The sequence below is a fragment of the Polistes canadensis genome, unplaced genomic scaffold, assembly GCF_001313835.1.
Source record: "Polistes canadensis isolate GaletaPanama2010 unplaced genomic scaffold, ASM131383v1 scaffold_78, whole genome shotgun sequence".
NCBI classification, from domain to species: Eukaryota; Metazoa; Arthropoda; class Insecta; order Hymenoptera; family Vespidae; genus Polistes; species Polistes canadensis.
Genome location: NW_014569625.1, coordinates 107,657 through 130,114, shown reverse-complemented (window position 1 = coordinate 130,114; position 22,458 = coordinate 107,657). Strand labels below are relative to the sequence as shown.

At 27.9% G+C, this 22,458-nt stretch overlaps 5 protein-coding genes across 8 annotated transcripts; 2 read left to right on the top strand and 3 right to left on the bottom strand.

The window, feature by feature from the left end:
- The first annotated feature begins 2,565 nt into the window (after positions 1-2,565).
- On the top strand, positions 2,566-4,779 carry LOC106786618 (U11/U12 small nuclear ribonucleoprotein 48 kDa protein-like). The gene is made up of 5 exons (XM_014748191.1): positions 2,566-2,769; positions 2,859-3,027; positions 3,121-3,183; positions 3,833-3,977; positions 4,058-4,779. The coding sequence occupies exons 1-5, from the start codon at positions 2,638-2,640 to the stop codon at positions 4,701-4,703; spliced, it is 1,155 nt and encodes a 384-aa protein (XP_014603677.1). The 5' UTR covers positions 2,566-2,637; the 3' UTR covers positions 4,704-4,779.
- LOC106786616 (low choriolytic enzyme-like) lies at positions 4,779-7,059 on the bottom strand. 2 transcript variants are annotated; one of them, XM_014748189.1, is made up of 5 exons: positions 6,611-7,059; positions 6,286-6,435; positions 5,587-5,922; positions 5,338-5,474; positions 4,779-5,268 (listed from the first exon to the last, which is right to left on the bottom strand). In XM_014748189.1, exons 1-5 carry the CDS (start codon positions 6,774-6,776, stop codon positions 4,864-4,866), a joined length of 1,194 nt encoding a protein of 397 aa, XP_014603675.1. In that variant the 5' UTR covers positions 6,777-7,059; the 3' UTR covers positions 4,779-4,863. The 2 variants fall into 2 exon arrangements, with proteins under 2 accessions (XP_014603675.1, XP_014603674.1); XM_014748188.1 differs by having other exon boundaries at positions 4,779-5,474.
- Positions 7,060-7,256: 197 nt separating this feature from the next.
- Positions 7,257-9,858, bottom strand: LOC106786617 (caspase-2-like). The gene is made up of 6 exons (XM_014748190.1): positions 9,654-9,858; positions 9,058-9,510; positions 8,711-8,979; positions 8,322-8,592; positions 8,007-8,224; positions 7,257-7,911 (listed from the first exon to the last, which is right to left on the bottom strand). Exons 1-5 carry the CDS (start codon positions 9,789-9,791, stop codon positions 8,096-8,098), a joined length of 1,260 nt encoding a protein of 419 aa, XP_014603676.1. The 5' UTR covers positions 9,792-9,858; the 3' UTR covers positions 7,257-7,911; positions 8,007-8,095.
- A 365-nt stretch (positions 9,859-10,223) lies between these two features.
- On the top strand, positions 10,224-16,163 carry LOC106786615 (exonuclease mut-7 homolog). 3 transcript variants are annotated; one of them, XM_014748186.1, is made up of 13 exons: positions 10,224-10,498; positions 10,698-10,838; positions 11,037-11,221; positions 11,302-11,540; positions 11,969-12,150; positions 12,259-12,447; positions 12,963-13,154; positions 13,235-13,384; positions 13,546-13,821; positions 13,947-14,095; positions 14,185-14,577; positions 14,654-14,844; positions 14,979-16,163. In XM_014748186.1, exons 3-13 carry the CDS (start codon positions 11,147-11,149, stop codon positions 15,328-15,330), a joined length of 2,388 nt encoding a protein of 795 aa, XP_014603672.1. In that variant the 5' UTR covers positions 10,224-10,498; positions 10,698-10,838; positions 11,037-11,146; the 3' UTR covers positions 15,331-16,163. The 3 variants fall into 3 exon arrangements, with proteins under 3 accessions (XP_014603672.1, XP_014603673.1, XP_014603671.1); XM_014748187.1 differs by having other exon boundaries at positions 11,010-11,221; XM_014748185.1 differs by having other exon boundaries at positions 10,224-10,631.
- A 1,037-nt stretch (positions 16,164-17,200) lies between these two features.
- On the bottom strand, positions 17,201-20,603 carry LOC106786627 (paraplegin). Its single transcript, XM_014748213.1, has 9 exons — positions 20,176-20,603; positions 19,840-20,103; positions 19,518-19,749; positions 19,100-19,408; positions 18,859-19,027; positions 18,333-18,685; positions 17,728-18,224; positions 17,516-17,641; positions 17,201-17,438 (listed from the first exon to the last, which is right to left on the bottom strand). The coding sequence occupies exons 1-9, from the start codon at positions 20,353-20,355 to the stop codon at positions 17,277-17,279; spliced, it is 2,292 nt and encodes a 763-aa protein (XP_014603699.1). The 5' UTR covers positions 20,356-20,603; the 3' UTR covers positions 17,201-17,276.
- Positions 20,604-22,458: the final 1,855 nt, after the last annotated feature.

Here is a 22,458-nt window from a genome sequence, read left to right as displayed (position 1 = left end):
TTTCCTACCCTTAGGATGACGATGAATAAAATAAAATAAAATAAAACAATCTGTAAAGCTGAAACATACTAAAGATTATATTATAGTACAACATTCCCTGTTAATCATTCCTGAAGGCATTTCACACACCTTAAAAAATATTCTATCATAAAGAATCAATATAAATTCAGGCAATATAAATTGCCTTAATCTCCCTACTTGTATAAAATTGCATATAAAATATAAAATATTATTAATATCAGTTAATAAAAATCTTTAAAGAAGTCTGAAGAAGACAATAACTGTAGTAGTAAACTCAATAAAGAATAACCTAACAAGTGTATCAATTGTTATACTGTCCAATGCTATAATAAACTTTTTAAACGATTAATTCAATAATGATGAGGTTAGAAATAAAATTAATCAATAGTTTAATATACGTCACGTTCGCGTTAAATCTTAACTCGTTGAAGGTCGGAGGGGGAATGGAGATCTCTCTGTGTATATCTCATGGGATTATCGAATGCTCGATCCTCGATGTTCGATTGTTTTCGTTTTGTCTTCGACTGTCTTTCTTCACCTCGAGAAATTCCTGGAAATATACACACCAATTCATAATTGCCTGTAGGTGAATGTTTTATTTCTTTTTCTCTCTATCTCTCTCTCTCACTCTCGTTCTCTCTTTTTCTATACATTTCTATATAGGTTAAAAAAAGAATAACGCTTACCTCGATGAATATCAAGATAAAAAAGAGTAACACCAATTGTTAGACTGAGTGTATGTATTCGTTCTGGACTCTCCAATGCTCAGAACCTATACTAAGAGAAGTAAAAAATATAATTACATTAGTACAATATAAAGAAAATCAAATATATGAGTGTATGTGTACGAACTACTTAACTTATGTATTATGACTGTATGTGTGTGTATGTGATAAAAATCAAATTTAACACGAAATACGATCTTTGAATACATAATTATGAAAAATAATTAATTAGAGCATCATTAGAGATGGTAGTAAGTATCGATACTATGAAAAAAGCTGGAAATTAGAAGAAATATTGTTAAGTAAAATTGGTTAGATTTGGCGCGAAACCGACATACACCGATGATTTTATTTTCACAGATATCTTTCAAACTTTTTAATATTTCGTTTTGAAAACACTCACGTATAAAAATCTTGCTTGTTGCTTTCGTTTGATATATAATAGGAAGGTGTACGTTAGAAAATATCTTTTAATTACCTGAATTTAACAGGACGATGAAATATCCGCACGATCTCCTACACCGACACCATGAAAAGAAAAAAGGAAAATATGCAAAAAGCGCTGATTGGCTAATAATTATTTCATACGTCACGTGACCAATTACAAGTCCACGTAACTTTTAAATTCAAATTGTTACTAACGGTTTATATACGCACACAAGCTTGCCGTCACACGTACATTTGGCTTTCTTCAAGCTTGATATGATAATTTATATATTAAATAAATCAAAAATTAATTCTATATTAGTTATTTTTTTAAAATAAACGAGATACGTGTACCTTAAATAGAAATTAAGATTATAACGTTCTGATTTTCAAATATTTTAATTTTTATGTAATTTTTTAAATTAAAGTATATTTGTTTTTTAATGTCCCTGTTCAGTGACGACGTCGAGGAAGTGGAGTAAAAATTTTCATCTGAAAGAATATCAAATCGAATTAATTTAATATTCAAAGTATGTTAATAAGAATGTAATTTTTAAACCAGTACATATGTGTTGATACAAGCTGAAATATAAAGAGAGTGCATTAGAGTAATTATTAGATTGTCCCATAAGTTCTTTCAGCGCCACACTATATATGACTTCGACGGTAAAAGAACAACAATAGACACTTTTATCATTTATATACATTTGCATACATATTAAATAACTATTAACATACTTTGAATATTAAATAATTTTAATCTGATATTTTAGTAGATGAAAATTTTATCCCACCCCCTCGAAGTCATCACTGCGCAGGAACAATAAAACAAATATACCTTTGTTAAAATAATTACATAAAAATGATAACAATATTTAAATCAGAACGTTATAATCTAGAATTTTATTTATTATATGTATTTTTCGTTTTCTACACATACGCAACGTTCTCTCTCTCTCTCGGAAAGTCTCATATAAACAATATTTAATAAAAGTATTTTTACATAGAAGACAAAGGCCCATTTCAACGATAAATTTCGAAGAGGACAGTGCATAGATCATATATTCCGAGTTTTTAGACAATAATAAACACTTCTATCAATTAATTAACAATTGTCGAAAGAAGAATGACACCATATATATGTGTCTGCATAGAGTGGGTAACTCGTACACATACATACGCAACACTCATACATTTGATTTTATTTATATTATCTAATGCAATCTTATTTTTTATTTTGTTTAAGTTTCCAAGCATTGGGAGAGTTCACCACGAATACATTTTACTCGGTTTAAATTGAAAAATTGAATGTTTTATAAAATATCAGCAATTTTTTATTTGAATTGCGAATGCAAGCGAATAGGGTGTCCTCTGTAATAGAACTATTACAAAGTTCAACAGTAGGTTAGGTTAGTCTGTTTGAATGGTACTTTTCGATTGTGTTTGCATTTTTATATAATTTATAATGTTGGAGTTCAGGTTGGACGAGAGAAAAAAACAATTGCTAAAATTAAGTGATTTCACCAAAAATATTAACCAAGAAATTGCTAACATAACTTCTACTTTAGGATGGACAGTTGAAAGCATATCTAATGATGTACATAAAATTGTTATATATATTGTTGAATTTAATTCATTTCCAAGATAAAAGTAATACAAAATAGTAATGCATTTTATGTTCTCTAGAATACAAATTTTTTAACATGTCCCTACGATCCATCACATCGAATTACAGAAGCATGTCTTGAAACACATCTACCTGCCTGTCAATGGAAAGCAGAAGGTTATCAAAAATTGGATATCCCATTTCCAGAATCAGCTTTACCACCAAATAATTCTTCGAGTCTCCAATTTGGTTAGTATAACAGCATTTCTTACATTCAATATCGGTTAAGTATAAATTTAAGTATAATTGTATAGTAACGGTTTGAAATATTCTGTTTTCTAGATGAAGAATTACAAGAAGAAGTCTTGCGACAAGCAAAAGAACAAAATCCAGAGATGAAAACAGGTTGGTCTTAGATGATGTAAATAAAGATTAATATTTTTTTGTATCTTAAATTGTTTAATCTTTTCCAGAAGATTATGAATGTTATACTTGGCACGGACTCAATATATATATCCTTTTTCATATCCTTTGCTTAATGTACATATATCGATAATAGATTATACTTTCCACTATCATAATAATTTAACCCTTTGCGCTTAAATTACCAGCATTAATGTTATAATAACTGAAGCATTGCATTCTACTTTAACTCCAAACATTGATGTTAATATTATGCTTTTATAATCGTAATAACAAAATTCAGATAATATTGTTACTTTGATCAATTTTGTCCACGTACTCTGAACTTCTTATTCTTTTTTTGTAAAACTATTGAGATTTATTTGTTAATTTTATCCTTCAGTTTTAGTTTCAAAGTATCCATGGAGTTTAATTGTCAAGTCATAATTGTATTTACTCAAAAGTGTCTAAAGTCAATAACCTACAAGCGCGAAGAAAATACTCAGAGTGCAAAGGGTTACTTTTTACTAGTTTGGTTAATTATTTTTTATCTTCTATAAAATAACATTGTTATACTTCTTCATTGATCACTATTATATATATATATCTAATTTTTCTGTTGTGAAAAATGGAATTTCTTGACACGTACTAGGTTCGGATCAGCGTTTAATTCCACGTACATCAGATAGACTCATCTCAGATTTTACTAGCGATGAAAGGAAGGCACTGTACGAATATGTGATTGCTCATACTGTTAAACCTGATATGGGTCATGATATTGCCGATATAAATAGACCGTAAGATTTTAAAAATAAACAGATATATAAACACATTAATTTTATCATTAATACTAAAACCTTATCTATCATTTATTTAGGAAACCACAAGATAAAGATAACAAAGAAATGTCCTATTTAGAAATGCTTATATTAGAGCGTAATCTAAAAAGGCGTAGAGCTAAACACAGAGGTGTGCACACTAATAAAAAATCCCATATAGAAATTATTAGAGAAGTTATTAATCAGCAGATGGAAATATATACAGAATATATTTTGGAACAAAAGGATGCCGACATAACAAGAACTGCATACTCTTCTGAACGAAACTCAAATACATATTCAGAGAAACAGAAATTAATTGCAACTAACCATTATGAAAAACCATCCGTATCTACTCACTTCTCTCCAAATGACAAAAATGGACACCATCATACAAATACAATATATAATCGACGACAAGACAATATAATAGATAAAAATGATTCTGAATCTATAAAATATCAGGAATACAAAAACCGTTTATCAGATTCGAAGGAAACAAAAAAAGATAAACGTAGTGAACATAGGCATAGATCTCGTTCTAGAGATTACAAGTCTCATAAAAAACATAAGCATAAATCAAAAGATAAACACATAAAGAAAAAACATAAATCTCGGAATCATGATAGACCATCGCATGAAGAAGGACATTCAAAATACAGTGATTTTACAAAAAAGGATTCATATTACACAAAAAATCGATAAGTATTTATAATAATGTTATATGCCATTTAATTTATTTATAATAATTCGAAATAAATTCCACATCAAAAGAATACGTAGGATATTATGTTAGAATTCATTAAAATTACAATTATACAATATTCGAAAAATCTTTCTGATTTTTGATGCTCTTATAATAAGATTATTCAAAATAATAAATATTATAAATTGGATAATTTACAATAGCAAAATTTGGATTAATAGAGTAATATTCAGTACTATTTAATTGATATTCCGATTGTGAATGATTGGTAGACGAATTTACATTACCTGTTTTATTTAATGATTCGTGTTCACTAGTTGACGTAGAATTTATAAATATTCCTTCTTTTTTATTAGTACCTACAGTATTATCTGTTGTTTTACGTAGTACTTCAATTGTATTATTATTTAGTTTTGAAGAACCGAATGCAATTCCATTATTTTCCTCCTCATACAATTTTTCATTCTTATCGTAATACATTAAACTGCATTTATATGTTATTAATATTTTTTTTATATCATAGTAAGATAATCTTAATCTTTGACCAATTTCTACATTATTTATCTGTATGAAAATTATTAATACCAATACGAAAGAAAGAAATAGTAAAGTGAAAAATATAAATTTGCATACCTTGGGTGCTATTGTTGCTACAGACCTATTTTTGGAAAACGCTGTCATTGAATAATGCATTATACTACTATAATCATATGGCAATCCATAATAATTTACTGTATTAATATCTAACAGTTTAAAATTAAATTGAGCTCCTGAGAACAGAAAATAAATAATACATATACTCATCTGATTATTTAAATGTCACAATTTTTATATTATTTACAATGTCTAAATCAGGGTTAGATTTATTGTAATTATAATTACCTTCTCTAATGTTTTCCCATAAAATATTGATGTGTTCATCACGATCTGATCTCATATGTTCATGATAAGCACCTAATGTATGCAACATTTCATGAAGAGCATGGCCTAATATATCAAAACATGTATTTATATTTAAGTTTAGAAAACTTGATCCGCTAAGTGGATTACGTCCTATATCAGAATAACATCCTCTCTTGTTTCCTATAATATTAACCCAACTTTCAACTGAATATTGCCCATTTGAATCTGGATAAATTCGTTGAAATTTAATACACGTTCTTTCCATTATTATCATCATTGCTTCTTGTAGAACAGATAATGCTTGCGGATTATTTTCTGTAGTAAAACACAAATATGTCTAAAATTATTTTTACACAGTATGTCCTGTAATTGGTGGTAAAAGCGAGCAGGGAATAATTTTAAATGAGAAATTAAGTCAAAAATATAGAATAAAATTTGTTCTTATGAGGCTTTATTTTCAAGAAAAATAGGTTTAAAAATTTATCAAGTATGCGTACATTTAATTTAATTTCTAAAAAAATGCATTCTACATTTTTGATTTACGTTTTTCATGTAAAATCATTTCCTAATCACTTGTATTACCCCAGTTATAGAACATGCTGTATTAATAAATAAAACATTATTTTATTCATATAGATTATAAAGAAATAATAATAGCTTGATGCAAAAGTAATTTACCAATAAGTTCATCTAGAGTGTAGTACACAATCCCATTTGGCCACAATTTTTCTTTGAATGCTGTAATTGTTTTTCGAGTATTTGATATTTTAATATCACCCTCATGATGCGTACCTTCCTCGGGATTATCATATTGTGACCAAGTATCGACTTGAATAAAAATCAAATTATATATTTTATAATATTTCAGAATATATAAGATAAAAAGAAAAAATTAGTATTTCTGATTGATTAGTGTATTAAATTGTCAACTGAATATTTTTAAATAGTTGTAGATTTGCTATAAACATAAATATATCTATATTATATTTCTTATAACACTCACGTCTATAACTGATAGTAGTTTGAACCGTTGCATTTGATTTTACATTTTGAGAGTCATTCATTGGAAATGATTTTACATTATTTGATAGGGAAATAATTAACAAATTCAAAGGAACAAAGATAATCGAAGAGAACAAATTCCACATATTGGAATACTTTGTTTTCATAAGTAGCACTCAAATTGATCACCACAAGGAACTTGTTTGAATTTTACGTCGTGACTATGTTTTTGAAATTGCATTTTCTGTCGAACTGTATTGCATCCAAATTTAATGGTTTAACAAGCATGTCATTTCATTCTACTTAACAATCTGCTTTATACTATAGTATTCCGTGTATAAATGTTTTATTAATTCTTTCTATTCGTGCGTTTGTTCTATTTCTACTCCTAACTACGGATATACCAATTTATTCATTTAATTTTATTTGCGCTAGTTAAGACGTATAAAAGCTCGTAACAAAGTTTCTTTATTAAAATTATAATTGAAAATTTGTCATGCATAAGAACATGCTAGTTACATGTAATCACTGAATAAAACATATGTACCGATGATTATGAAAGTGGCGTAAGTTATATATATAGTCATATATATTTCTTGATTAGAAATATTTAAAGGTTTGCGTTATAAACTGCACCAAATTTTTCAGTTTCCAAAAATTTTTAATATTATAACAATTATTTAGGTAAAAGCTTACGTTTATCTTCGCGACTCTAATTTCTAATAATAACATAAATTGACTTAAAATAATTTTTCATAGATATAAAGTTTTTTTTTATTTATCTTTTTCTTTCAAAAATCCGTATAAAATATATATGCTTCTTACAGGTAGCATTATACTGTAACAGGTAACTTTTCTTATATGTTACAACTTAATATTAAAATATAAATGCATAAGTTAGTTTATCAAAAATGTAAGTTATTATCTATAATAAAAAAAAGATTTATTACTATAATAAATGTTCGAAATAATTGCTATCACTTCCATTGTAGTGAATATATCTACTTGATCGAAAATTACAAATTTTGTAACATGATTCAAACTAGAATATTACGGAAAAATTTGAAAAATTTTTAATTCTTCCAAATTTTGCTGTTTCATAGAAAAAATATTGTTTTCTATTATTCCCTGGCATCGAGAAATCATAAGGTGTTTTGCAGATTACTCGATGATACCTCTTTTCCTTATTCATTCATTGAAGTACATATTGCAATATTTCAATAAAATAAGTTCATAGCATAGAGGTGCTGCATCTTGTTACCAGATAATTTAATCTCTTATGACAGCATACATGTCGCCGATCTATGAAGAACAAAATCAAAAGCCACATTAATTGTAAGAGTTGCTTTTAATTAAAATCAATGTATAGTGTAGAAGAAAGATATTTTAAACTTTACTGGTTGTAAAACTTGGTCACCGTCTTCATTAACAGCAATGGTAAAATTGGTATATACTGGATCCTGGTATATTATACTATGTACTTTTGTTATTTTTCTTCTTTCTGTTCAAAAACTCCAGGATTGATATAACAATATTTATGAAAACCTTTGCATTCAAGCGATATTGTTTGACAATAATCTTCAGTTAATGTCACTTTTCTCAGTCGTGAATCTACCTATAAATTAACATAATAAATTTCAAGTTATTTATTTATATTTGAATGATAATATACACTTATGTCCGAAAATGATTTACTGAAGAGTTATACTTACTATTGTGAATAAGTCACACATATGAAGTTCGCAAGCGTGATTCATAAATACTTCACAAAATATTAATATAAACCAACTACCAGTTATATTATTACGAAAGGCAACATGTCCTGGTAGTGTAGCATATGCAATTAACATATCAGAATAATTCCTAATTACTTTCTTTTTAAAGATGAAGTTAGAATTGTTTCCAGGTATATAATCTTCAGTTGAATCAGTTACTCGTTTAGGCATTATCTTGCTTGTTGTTATGGTTTGTATTTTGTTACCTCTACAAAATAATCCCTTCAGTAACATAATTTAAAAAAAAAAAAAAAATGAACAATAAAAAATTATTGTTATTTTCATATCCTTCTAAATAAAATACCCTTTTTATTAAACATACATACCGACATAATTGAAAAATAAATATTTTTGGTTTCCCTGCTAAGTAAGGACAAGCTTCGGATGTGAAACAATTTATAACGTCTGAACAAAAAACTTTTGTATACCCATGTGGAATTTGATCCGTGTAATTATCTACACCTTCTATTTCTGTACAATCTTCTTCGCCTTTTCTACCAGGACCATTGCCATGACTACTAACAATTATAAAGCACGAATCAACATTTAGTAATTCTTTACGTTTTGAAAATGATGTGACGCAATCTTTAATTTCCTAAAAAAGGTTTTAAATTAGATTATATTTAATTAGAACAATGCATAACTTCATATAAATTATTATTTATTACTACACCTGTCCTGTCAAATCACAATGCGTTTCAACAAAAAATCCCATTTCTTCGAACAATTTTTTAAGATTTGTTTGATCGTGTATTGCTGATTTTCTAGATTTAAGTATATCAGATTTATAATCAATATTTGTAATAATTAAAACCAATCCACGAGGTTTACTTCTCATTTGATAGCATTTAATCACTTCATGTGGGCTACTTGAAAATTTATCACCTTTTTTCACTTTTATTTGTAAAGGCACCACAGCATCTTTTATGTTCCGATAATAATTGTCGTTATTTAATTCTGAGCTATTATTGATTAAACTATTTTCTGTATGATTATTTAACAGATCTGCCAGTTCTTCATGATTACTTTGTCTTAAACTCAGAAGTAGATCTTGGAATGCAGAAGGCCCTCTTGTTTTAATTGTCAACCAAATATTTTGAACAGTTTCTTCTTTGTCAAAATTTTTCTGTGAATAATTAATAAACAACAAGTTTACTTTTAATGGCATGTCTTTAATTGTTATTTTGTTTAATAGTTAAAAAAAATCTAATTAAGTAAAATATAAACTTATTGATCAGAATTTTATTTAAGAAATTGATCAATGCTTACTTTCCATGTGGATATGTTGACATCGTCGATGTTAAAAATCTTATTTTCTACTAACTTAGGCCACAAATTAATTATATTGATTTTACGTACTGCGATATCACAGTACCAATCAATTTTCTGACGATCTTCGACATTCATTTTATTGCTTGTTAAACAATGAACATTATTCTGGAATCTTCCCTAAGGAGTTAAAAGTCATCGAGAAGAGCAGAAGAGGACGCAGCTGTAGCAACTACTTCCGGTTTTCTATTGTGACAAACCGCGCGGCAATTTTTTAAAAGAGGTAAAAGTAAATAATTTCCTCTGTCCGAAAATATAGTATAGATTTTTAAAATCATTGAAGATTTACGGATCAAGTGAATAAAGTAATAATCAAGTAGTAATATAGTTTGTGTAACTGACAGTTATTCTAAAATAACGGATGATAATAAGCAGACATTTGATGTGATTGATTGTGAGTGAAAAGTTTTTAGTAAGAAAAATATTGTATTCTTTGTAAAAACACACACACACACACACAAAATAACATAGCCTAACTTTCTTTACGTTGCGTTTTCCTAAGGCCAAAGTCCCTAGTATACGTTACCAATAGTCGCGAAGAAGCTGTCTGTAACAGCTTATGATTTATGCAATTTTTGAACATATTAAACAAGGAAAAGATAAATTAAGGTCACGATAAAGCCTCTTTTTTCAAATAGTGGCAATCAGAAGTAACGGATTCAAATAAAATAGTTGTATTCTATTAATAAAAAATCTTGATAATTAAGATTGAAAACATAAAATAAAAATTCGTAACGCATGTCACGAAGCAATATTGGAGAACAAGAATCATGGCGCAAGCGATGGTAAGCATCAAAAATGGATCAAGCCTTCACATGGTACCTTGTCAAGAAAATTCCGACGAAGATTTATTCTTCAAAACTATAGACGAAGCCACACAAATCTGGCTGAAAACTTTGTGTCATATGTGGAAATTATGTATGTATAATTAATTCTAATGTTTATTATCAATTTTGTTTTTCATTGACAAATGGACATTTTTAGGGAAAAAATGTGAAGGAGTTAACAAAACATTATTTGATTATTTTGATACCGCTCCAAATCCTTATTTAAGTACATTGAGGATTCTAGTAAATATACCAGATTTTAAACAAGCAAAAGCAGGATCGACTCTTTCCTTTACAGGTTTGTGCATTTAGTATAATTACAATTTTTCAAATGGTTAATATTATATATAATGAAGTTTAATTTTTTTTTTAATTTATATATATATTTATATATATGTATATCTTACTAATAAGAAGAATGAAGTATATATTTAAAAATATATTACTTCTGGTATCTTTATTTTAAAAGAAGGTTGATGCATCTATTAAATCGTAGTTATAGAAGAATTTTCAAATTGGTTAATACTTCAAAAGGATAACTATAAAGAATGTTTGGTTCCTGATCTGAAGATAGCAGCTTTTAAATTACTCAATCTTCATAAAAATATGCAACTTGTTAAAATGGTCTCAAATATATATGAATTTATTGAACATAAAGAATTGTTTTTACAAATGATTCAGGTATGCAAATGATTTACAAATAAAATTTCTAGGTTTTTACTTAATGATTTATAAATAAAATATATCATCCATCATTTTAGAGTATGATCGATAGGAAAAAGTATAAAGAAGCGGCACAATATATAACTATGTTAAAGTTACAATCATGTTATGCTGATCCGGAAGTACTATTACTGCCTCTTATTTTACAAAATAAGTTAGCAATTGTAGAAGATTTTTTATTTGAATATCCAAATATACAGAAAATATTGATATCGTTTTTGGATAATTTAGTTGCCCTAGGAAAAAATATGGATAATAAATTAGATCAATATATTCAGTAAGTTTATATCATTTTTATATAGAGTAATATCTATCAATTTTATGTCAGCAGAGAGGGCTTCTTTCATTCTTTTTCACATAGCGAAAAATATGGATGCATGTCTTAAATTTTTATATCTTTAGTAAACACAAATTTTGGTTGCTTAGATTAACATAGTTGTCAATTTGTAATCTTAGTAACAATATTGTGTTCTAAAACAATATTTATATGAATTGAGAATTGCATGTAGCTCACAGTCGTTGATTTTCAAGTTCTTTAGTATAAGCTATTAAATATGTTATTGGACATATATTACATTTTAAAAACTTATGAATATTTGTAGAACATAATCATATTTTTTTATATGATAGGATTAGTAGAAATATTATTAATTAGTGTACATATACTTATATATGATTTGGTATTCAATATATAATTAATTGCAGAGAAAATGATATACCTGATGTAAAAATTGAAACAATACAAATGCGACCACTAACAAAATTAATAGCGCGTTTTGTTAAGCTTTATAATATTTCACCAGAATTGTGTCCAAACTTAAATCGAAGACGGAATAAAGGTGCATTACAATTTCTCATTCATAAACGGTTCGATGATAAAAGCTTAAGTAAGTTTATTTTTTTCATTTTTTATTTTATTAAATCGTAAATATAATTTTCTGAAATTCGTTACAACATACGTATATGTATATGTTATATATTTGGTTAATATTTAGATACTGAAAGTTGGAGAGAAATGATAAAGGAAGCAGTAGGAAATGACGAAGAGTTGCAATTAGAATGTGTCAAATTATTATCCTGGTTAGGTGAAATTAAAGAAAGCTTATACTGGGCTAAAACATTTAATATTCCTAAAGTGAAATGGTCATGGGATATTTGTTTACACGCAAATAACCATTCTGATGGTAAAGTATTTAGAATTATAATATTGGGTTGGCCAATAAATGATATTGTATAGTCTGAAAGCTAAGATTCCAATGTGTGATTTAAAATAGAGTTCATTGTTTTTAGTCAAATTTTGTAATATTTATTTGAATTTGAAGATGAGATGTTTGATGAACTTGGTGTATTTTCATGCGATTATGCTTTTTTTATTTTCGTAAAGGAAAAACTACAATGTAAATAGCAAAGAAGATTTCTGATGTCTAGAGATTTTAGTTTTACCAATAATAAACGTTATAGCAGACCTATCGAGATTGATAACTATCAAATCTTTACTTTAATTTATAATATTCCACATTATATCACATGACAGAATGCGGGAATATTAGGAATATCAAAGTCTAGCATTGCGAACCATTTGCATAAACTTAGTATGATTTCCAGACGACATTACTTATTAGTCAACCTAATATTATTATATAATTAATTAAGATTACACTTCTTCATCTATTACGTCTCACGTCTTTTTCATTTGTAGATATAAATGAGGGTGCTTCTACTAGCAAAGAGGTAGATTGCGAAGACAGTTCAGCAGTTTATCATACTTTAAAATTACCTAGAGACGCAATTAAACTTATAGATAATCCAAGAAAGTTTCAAGAATTTCTTAATAATGGTTTAAGAGGAATTAATATTGTTGGTATTGATTCTGAGTGGAAACCAACTTTTGGTATATAAATGCACTTTCTGTTTTTAGACATAAACAAACATTGAAATTCTAAGCTAGTTTTTAAAAAAATATTTTCTTAGGTATTAAAAAGACTCAATTGGCTCTAATACAAATAGCAACAGAGAAAAATGCATATATAATAGATGTTATTAGTATAGGAAACAACCTTGATCAACTTTGGACAGAATTCAATTTATTGTTATTCGAAAATAAACATATCTTAAAACTTGGTAAGAATATTAATTCTTATTTTATTATTAGAGTACACAAAAAATTGTACTCTATATTTTAGACTTAATTTTTCACGTAGAATTACCTCCTACTCGTTTGTACCATTGTTTATAGGATACCTTCTATAAACTGTCCAATATAATATGTATTTTTATTGTAGGTTTTGGAATAGCTAACGATATATCAATGATACGCGATTGTCTGCCAACTATTTCAAGTAAAGTTAATGGACAAGGTTATCTAGATATATTATTTTTGTGGAGAAAGCTTGTAAATAAATACAAGTTCGAATTTCCTTATAAAGGTGATGAAAAGTTTACGAGTGAAAGTTTAAGCAAGTTAGTAGAAGTATGTCTTGGAGCAAAGTTGAATAAATCAGATCAATTTTCTAACTGGGAGCAACGGCCACTAAGGGAAAGTCAAATAATATATGCTGGTTAGTAATTCTACTAATTCTTCTTCTACACACACACACACACACACACATCTTTTTATATTGATTTTTTAAATCACACAATACCTGTTAAATTATATAATAATATAAAATTTATTTAATGACAGCATTGGATGCATATTGTCTCTTGGAAATATATGAAACTTTGGCCGAAAAATGTATAATAGAAGACATACCATTTCATGATATTTGTACAGAGATACAGCACATTCCAAATACAAATTCCAAAAAATCTCCTAAAAAATGTTTAAATAAAGTATGCATATAAAAGCAAAAATATTTACTTATTTATTATTTTTTAAGTATTAATAATATAATAGAATTATATGTTTGTATTGTTTATAGTTAAAACAAAAACTGGAATCAGCTCCTCTCCCTAACAAAAAAGAAAATTGTCAAAATGATGGTAATTCTAAACAATCTAAGAAAGTTCAACAAACGCATCATTATGTTCCAATACGTAGAAATTTCAATCTGCAAAAAAGTAAACGAAAACTACCTTTAATAGTATATTCACAAGATCAATCTCTGGTATATCCACCAAATCAATCTATCGTAAATCCACAAAATCCTATAGCAGCACATAACTGGCGCGTTGCATGTGATTCAATGTTGGGTGGTTTAGTAAAAAAATTACGTATGTGTGGATGTGATTGTTTATATAATGTATTTGATAAAGGGGGTAAACAAACTGCTACATTAGCAGCGAAAGAAAATAGAATTTTACTAACACAAAGGGTAAGATCTTATGTAAATGATTGAACTATTTTTTCCAGTTTATAATATTTAAAGTTTAATTATTAATATTTTGTAGCGCAAGCAATATTTACCATTAGCGCATTGTTATAAAGTTATTTCAACTAAACCTAATGAGCAATTGCGTGAAGTGTTAAACCATTTTTCTGTGATTGTTACACAAAGGGATATATTCAGTCGATGTCAAATTTGCAATTATGATGAATTCGTTGAAGTTCCGAAAGCCTTGTTTCAAAAACTTGTTGAAAGGTTTGTATAAAAGTTAATAAAAGTAAACGTTTATCATTGTTTATTAATAAATTTAAGGTTTTTCTAAATATTCTAAAATGCATTCTAATAATGATTGAATTTCGATCATAAAAGAATTATTTTGATATTTTCAGTTATATGAAAATAATTAAGCAAGAAAATCATTGTGTCAACTTTGATCAATTTTTGCCTGCAAATAAAAAGCAAGTACATGATATTAACAAGACCGATAAAGTTAGTGGTAATGACAAATATAGTAAACAAAATCGTGAGCGTAGATGGATTCTTAGTACAAATACTATAAATATGGAAACGTGTACAACCAGATATAATATTCGAGTACAAATTAATAAATTTCCATTCCAAATACCGAGGAGTATACAATTATTTTATATCTGTGAACATTGTGGAAATGTCTATTGGAATGGAACACAGTCAGAGCGAAAACTTAACTCCACTTTTAAAGACTTGATTATAAAGGAATAATAAGTAACATACGTATATGTTTAAATGTGATAGACTCTCGAAGAAGATATACTTGAGGACTAATATGAAGCACAAATCAAAATTGTCCTTATCGGTTAATAACTTCGAGCCAACGATAAGTAATTGTTCCTAGTATTTACAGCGCCAATTGTATAGACGCTTTACTGTCACTGGTACCCTGATTCGAATATATTGTTTATATATGAACAAAGACAAAAAATACTATCATAGTATATCGTTACCGTTCTTCCTCGCATTTATAAAATACTTTGTCCCATTTGCTTCTGAGCTCTAAATAGATTACTAGTCCATTCACTGCCAATTACGAGGTATCTCATAGGTTTTATTTTTCTTCAAATCATTGTAAATGCCGCTAAAAAACTATATCTTTATTTTTAAAAATTTCGTTGTTTTATTTGAAGAAAAACTTTAGTTAGGACAAAGCATGTTTTATTTTCCTTACAGCGAATGGACTAATTCATAAATGGGATATACGGATGTTATTGCTTTAATTAATATAATAGAATTAAGTTTTCAAGGGATAACATTTGCTGACAATGCATTAACAGCTATAAATTTTCGTACGTATCGCTTGCAAACTGCGTGTAGATTGTATCCGGTTATTACCGGATATTATTAGTAACGGTCAACGTTTGCGAATTATTACATTTAGCAGAGATGCAAACGGGTTAATATGAATAACATATTTTCATTGAATCTATTTATTTTCATTCGAAATGTATAATTATACCTTCGTCTTTAAAGACCCTAGTTTTATCATTGATGGTTAATTATTTACAGCAATTGTGTAAACATTGAAAATATGAAATATTTAATAGATTATATATAAATTTATATTTAAATAATAATATTCTTTTTNTTTTTCCACGAAATGTTTTTTCTTACAATTAACTTTCATTCGTAGATATTAATTACAGTCGACAACAGAAAAATAATAAAATGGACTATATGTTATGGATATAAATTACTAATTGATACAACAAATATTTTTTAGGTTAATTTTAACGAAGATACTATGTATATAGTTAAGTATGCATGGTATTGCCATATACCAAAATTTTAATCATAAAACAAAATCTATATATGCGTGGGGGCGTGTGTATTTATGTGAAGGGGTTTCTCTCATTAAATATATATAAATATAAATTTAATATATATATATATATATATCGCTATTTCATACTAATCGTTAATTACTCTATTATTATTTACAATTTAGAAATTAACGATTGGTGAAATAAATATCTTAACAATAGATCATATTACTGGGGTCTTGAATATGACATGGGGAAAAGAAATGTTTTATTTAATTTAACATCATAATGATTGAATAGAAAACATTAAAAAATCAGTAATTCTGTACACGCATTTGCACGGTTTTTGTTTGTTAATAAATACATTATTCTAATTCGTTATTAGATAAAGTAAATTTATTAAAAGTACAAGATCATGTGATTTTAATTTTATATGAGGTATATTTTAATTACTCAAATAATATATAGTGCATGTACATGTATTGTACAAATTCAACGTGTATTTATATTTTTTATGGATTGAAAACAGATAAAACTGCGATGACAAATTTATAATGTATTATTAACAGAATGATTATACCCTATAATACATTGTTTTATTATATGTAATCATTTTTTAAGTTTTTAAAATTGTACGAGATGTAGGTTCAAATTTATGTATGTGAATATGAATCACAAACTGATAATAATTAGAAAAATGTAATCATTTATAGAAATATATAATTATTCCTTTTACTTTATAATGAAAACTAAAAGATACTTGTACAAATGTTAAATAGTTCCTTAGATTATGACATAATGAAAAACAGCATTAATCATTTATCAATTTTATTATAATTTACTAAACATATATGAATATTACTAACGTTTAATGCTTAATTAATGTTTAATTCATGTTGTTACTGGATTTACAGTATGTGATTCGATGTTTGGATTAGATTTGATTAATTCGGCTATATCAATAAGCCCTTTTTTACCAAATGGTGGTGGACCAATTAACTTTTCTATGTCATCATAAGTTAATGTTTCCTTTTCTAACAAAGCTTGAGCTATCTAAACAATTATAAAATAAATTTTGTTATTACATGTCATAATTTACATTAATAAGAAGTGATTTATGAGAATCATACTTTTTCTAATTTGTCTCTATTATCAGTTAATATTTTTTGTGCTCCTTCATATGCTTTTGTTATTAATTTTCGTGCTTCAGCATCCATTAGATTTCCTAATTGTTTACTGTATGGTTTCTTAGTTTCCTATATAAACAATAAGAATATACTATAGAAATATAGAGTTTAGATAAATAAATCAATTATTTTGGAATATATGTATAAATATATACTTGACTAGTATAATTTTCGTCAAAAGACAGTAGTCCCAAAGCAGGACACATCCCAAACTTTTGTACTTGAAGATACGCAAGTTTTGTCACTTTTTCTAAATCATCTTGGGCTCCAGTTGTTATTTGATTAAAAATTACATTTTCTGCTGCACGACCACCTAATATCATGCACATTGTTTCATAGAGTTCTTCTTTACTTTTAAGTTTGTATTCACTTTCGGTGTATTGTGCAAAGCCTAACTTATGATTAGTTCTAGGTACAATAGATACTTTAAGCAAAGCACTAGTATATTTTAATAGCCATCCAATTAACGCATGCCCAGCTTCATGATAAGCAACAACACGTTTCATGGATGGTGCTATTGTATTACTTTTTTTCTCTATACCACCTATCGTCTTATCTATTGCGTACATAAGATCTGAACTTTCGACAATTTTTTTTTTGTTTCTGGCAGCATACAATGCAGCTTCATTACATACATTTGCAATATCAGCACCTGTAAGTTTATTATGCGTACATTTAGTAGGTAAATGATTACAAAAGAATATATCGCTATACATTAACCATTAATGGTCCGTTAAATATGTAAGAATAGATTACATACCGGTAAACCCAGGTGTCAGAAATGATAAATACTGAGAATATTTATCCGTATCTAGTTGCACAACAAGTTTTTTTAAATGATATTCAAAAATTTGTTTTCTTTCTGCCATTGTAGGTAAATCTATTAAAATATGCCTATCAAATCTACCAGGTCTAAGTAACGCTTTGTCTAGAATTTCAGCCCTATTGGTGGATGCTAGAACAATGACATTCTCTGTTGGTATCATTCCATCCATTTCTACTAAAAGCTGATTCAGAGTACGTTCGGATTCATCGCCAGTAAAATTAACCGAAGATTCTGAACGCTGTTTACCAATTGCATCAATTTCATCAATGTATATAATACTGGGTGCTCTGTAAAAATATTAAAGAATATTATTTTATCATGAAAATATGGGTAAATATTATATAATATAAAACTTGTATAGTTTAACAATCTTTCAGAATGAATGATAATGTTCCTTTTTGTGTAGTATTCACTTGTTTGCATATACAAAATTGTATATGAAATGTTGTATAAGTTATACCTTTTTTTCCCTTCTTTAAATAAATCTCTGACACGTGCAGCACCTAATCCACCAAGTACTTCAATAAATTCAGATCCATTCATAGATAAAAATGGTACATTTGCCTCTGTTGCAACTGCTTTTGCTAATAATGTTTTACCACAGCCTGGTGGTCCTAATAATAAAGCACCTGGAAAAAAATAATCTCAATCATGTGTGCAAACACACACATTACATTATTATATTATATATAAATATTTACCTTTAGGTACTTTAGCTCCAAGAACTTGATATCGTTGAGGTTGTTTTAAATAATCTACAAATTCCATAACTTCTATTTTAGCTTCTTTTAGTCCCGCAACATCCTCAAAGCGTACACCTTTACCATGTTTCATTGATGGTTCGACTAATGTAAATTTTGCACTTTTCAATTTACTTAAAAATGGTTTAATGTTGAGAGAAACTGACGCTCTACTAAAAAGCGTATACGCAAGGAGAACAATACTAAGGAGTCTCAATAATTGTAACATCGGCTCGGAATTTCTATTATAAATCACTGATATTTCATTTTCTTAAAAGAATATATCAAATTAATATTAGTTCACAATAAATTACAGTATCAAGTATGTTAACAACATTGAAATTGATATATAAATGAATAATTAATTTATATATCTTACCTTTCTTTATACCCAGCTTTTGTTCTTCTTTCCTTAATTTTTCTTCTATTCGTTCAATCTCTGGAATATACATAGTATATATACGGAAGGGTACTCTTTGTCCTTTAATAATTGCTCCTGGGTAAAGTTGTATTCTTACGAGTTTATTTGTCGGATCCACTACAAGCTCTTCCACTTCTCCTTTCTCTAACATTTCATGTACAAATTCGTGCCAGGAAGTATTATTTATGGTCTATTTAAATTTATATGAAAATAAGATATATATTTTCTATAAATTACACGTTTTTAGTAGATTTTTAGTAGGTAATATTTGAATGCTTACGTCTGGCGATGGAATTAGTGTATATTTTCCCATAAAAATGACAAATCCTACCATCAGGCCAACTTTTAGTAAAGTTACTACTATATGCTTTACAGGATCTGAGTCATTATTTTTTGATGATTTATTATCATCACCATCTTTTTTTTCATTACGCTTAGAACTTGTACTAAAATTTCTAGAGCATTGAAATCTTAACAAATTACATTGATTATTTAAAAATGATGATTCTGGGATGCGACATTTTGTATTTATTTTATTTAGTACCTAAAAGTAAAAGTAACATTTCATTATTATAATATTTTATTGTCTAATAGAAAACACCATAGCGATACTTACACGATATTGTTTTAAAACAGATCTTCTCAATTTAATAATATTCCCATTCGCATGAATACATTTAAGGTTAAAAATATTATTAATTCCATGTTCACATAGAATGTCATATCTCGAGGAGAAGTTTATTATTTTGCGTGGTATTAAATAATATCGATTCGGAATTTTTGTTAAATTTTGCATCTTTTGTTTATTTTATATCTAACTGTCACATACATCGGTGATGAAAGTAACAGCGTACAATGTGTAACAATCAAAACAATTTAGTATTTCTATAGGTGTGACATCATCACATGTGCATCGTCACCGCTGCTCGTCGTCACTTTAAATCCTGAGTGACTCTTGGGATTTTATTTTAATGAAAAAAACATCTGTTCCAAGTGACAAAAATTGCAGTCATTTTGCTTGCGTATGAAAACAAGTAAAAATATTGATTTTATGTCATTTTTATATTATTTGATATTGTGTTATATGCTAGTAATATTACTTTCTATCATATAATATTATTTTGTTATTGAGTATTTTCAAAAGTTTATTCATAAAAACGTTCTCAATAATTTTCTTTAATATTAATAGTTATTTCATATAGATTTCTCGTTAGATTTAATTTAAAAATTTGTAAATTTTAAACTCTTTAATTATTCTTTTAATTCTCGAATACATTTCTTTAGTTTATTTCGATGATACTATCATTTCCTACCTTACCATCGCCAGAGTGCGCTATACTATTTATAATGTCGGTAAGAGTAATTTTGTCTGAAGGTAATATCGTTTTCTACCTTATCATTGCTAGAGTGCGCTGTATTTGTTACCCTACCTGTCGATAAGAAAGATTTCGTATTTTACCACGCGCACACAGGAGACACGCATTGCGTATACTTTATTTTGTAAGATATCGTAGAAAAGAATAAAAATATATAAGCATATTTATATCGATTCCATAATGTTTAAAAGGCTTAAAAATGATACATTTGTTAAGAAATATCTTTTTTAAGGATAAACAAATAATTATAATTGAACTGAATAAATTTGGATAGAATAATAATAATTAACTTAATAATAACAACAATAATAGCATTAATAATAATACAAACTTTTAGTTTTAACAATGAAAATGTTGTTATTTCTGTGGTATAAATTGTTCTAGGAGTATTACATAAAAAAAAAAAAAAAAGTAAAAGGTAAAAAATGAAAAAAGAGAGGATGAGAGTGGACTACGATAAGAGGAAAAGAGAGAAGAATGGTAGAAGAGAGGTAGGAGAGAGGTAGAAGGGAGATGTACAACGTACGTGGAGTAAGCTAACGGGAATATTTTTACTCGAGCCTGTTAACTACACTCTGTTATTTTATCTCATGTACGTAGCTTTCCCACTACTACAAGTGCGCTCCCGCTGGAATATAAGTTTTAAGGCGTGTTTTGATAGCGTCGGGGCGTGTCAGTTGGGGCTTCCTACCTAATGGATCGCTGCTTTGCTCATTCGTTCATACTTTTTCAAGTACACGACTCATGATACCATGAAACTTCCTTCCTTCAACATTACGTTCGTATTAAAAAAAGATAAAGAGAAACAAAGAATTCCACTTGAAAATTTTCTTTCTATTCGTTTGTTAACAATTGTTCCTTCGAGTACACGCTGTTATTTGCATAGTGTAACGTTTTCCGTGGTCAACCTTTCATATGCTGACGCATACACTCAACCCTTTTATAACACGTTACTTAAAACGAAAACACAGTTTTGATATAACAAGGCTTGTCCTGCTAAAATTGCGACAGTTCTCTTATAACACGGTCTTCATACGAAGAATTTGGTTAACAAACTTGGACAACCCTTTGTGCAGCACAAATATTTCCAACATACCATCGTAGAAACGAAATTTCCTGCAACAGGGTAAGAAGCAAATTGAGTTTGACACGCGAGTATCGAGTACTCGTAATAGTTCAGTAATGGCGTTTCGTATTCATCGAAAGAACGTGGAAGCTCGTAACACCGTAGTCCGATGTATAACGTTTTAGTCTAGGTACACGTATACATGCATGCATACGTATATTTAAATACATATGTGTAGGTACCCTCGTATGGTATGAGAATATGAGGCGACAAAATCAATTATTTTGTTAAACAACAAGCGATGTTGTGTTAGGTTTGGCAAAATAAGCAAAACAACGCAACACACGACGGTGGTTGGTGCGTATCGTTGCGTATACGCCATTTCATTCATATATTGCCCTCCTCCACCCGTTTTCGTCGTCTCTTCGTCTCGACGTTTCCATTCATACCAAAGAGT

Excerpts from the sequence above, each read along its gene's own strand:
- LOC106786615 (XM_014748185.1), top strand. The coding sequence starts at position 10,484 with ATGGCGCAAGCGATGGTAAGCATCAAAAATGGATCAAGCCTTCACATG. Across the intron at positions 11,541-11,968 it reads AAATTAGATCAATATATTCA|AGAAAATGATATACCTGATG; the intron begins GTAAGTTTATAT and ends AATTAATTGCAG. Across the intron at positions 13,155-13,234 it reads TGAGTGGAAACCAACTTTTG|GTATTAAAAAGACTCAATTG; the intron begins GTATATAAATGC and ends ATATTTTCTTAG.
- LOC106786618 (XM_014748191.1), top strand. The coding sequence starts at position 2,638 with ATGTTGGAGTTCAGGTTGGACGAGAGAAAAAAACAATTGCTAAAATTA. Across the intron at positions 2,770-2,858 it reads TTGAAAGCATATCTAATGAT|AATACAAATTTTTTAACATG; the intron begins GTACATAAAATT and ends TATGTTCTCTAG. Across the intron at positions 3,184-3,832 it reads AAATCCAGAGATGAAAACAG|GTTCGGATCAGCGTTTAATT; the intron begins GTTGGTCTTAGA and ends GACACGTACTAG.
- LOC106786627 (XM_014748213.1), bottom strand. The coding sequence starts at position 20,355 with ATGCAAAATTTAACAAAAATTCCGAATCGATATTATTTAATACCACGC. Across the intron at positions 19,409-19,517 it reads AAAGCTGGGTATAAAGAAAG|AAAATGAAATATCAGTGATT; the intron begins GTAAGATATATA and ends TATTCTTTTAAG. Across the intron at positions 19,028-19,099 it reads TGGAGCTAAAGTACCTAAAG|GTGCTTTATTATTAGGACCA; the intron begins GTAAATATTTAT and ends ATTTTTTTCCAG.
- LOC106786616 (XM_014748188.1), bottom strand. The coding sequence starts at position 6,776 with ATGAAAACAAAGTATTCCAATATGTGGAATTTGTTCTCTTCGATTATC. Across the intron at positions 6,436-6,610 it reads AACTACTATCAGTTATAGAC|TCGATACTTGGTCACAATAT; the intron begins GTGAGTGTTATA and ends TTTTTATTCAAG. Across the intron at positions 5,923-6,285 it reads CACTCTAGATGAACTTATTG|AAAATAATCCGCAAGCATTA; the intron begins GTAAATTACTTT and ends GTTTTACTACAG.
- LOC106786617 (XM_014748190.1), bottom strand. The coding sequence starts at position 9,791 with ATGAATGTCGAAGATCGTCAGAAAATTGATTGGTACTGTGATATCGCA. Across the intron at positions 8,593-8,710 it reads TTTATTTTTCAATTATGTCG|AGGTAACAAAATACAAACCA; the intron begins GTATGTATGTTT and ends ATTATTTTGTAG. Across the intron at positions 8,225-8,321 it reads TGTGTGACTTATTCACAATA|GTAGATTCACGACTGAGAAA; the intron begins GTAAGTATAACT and ends GTTAATTTATAG.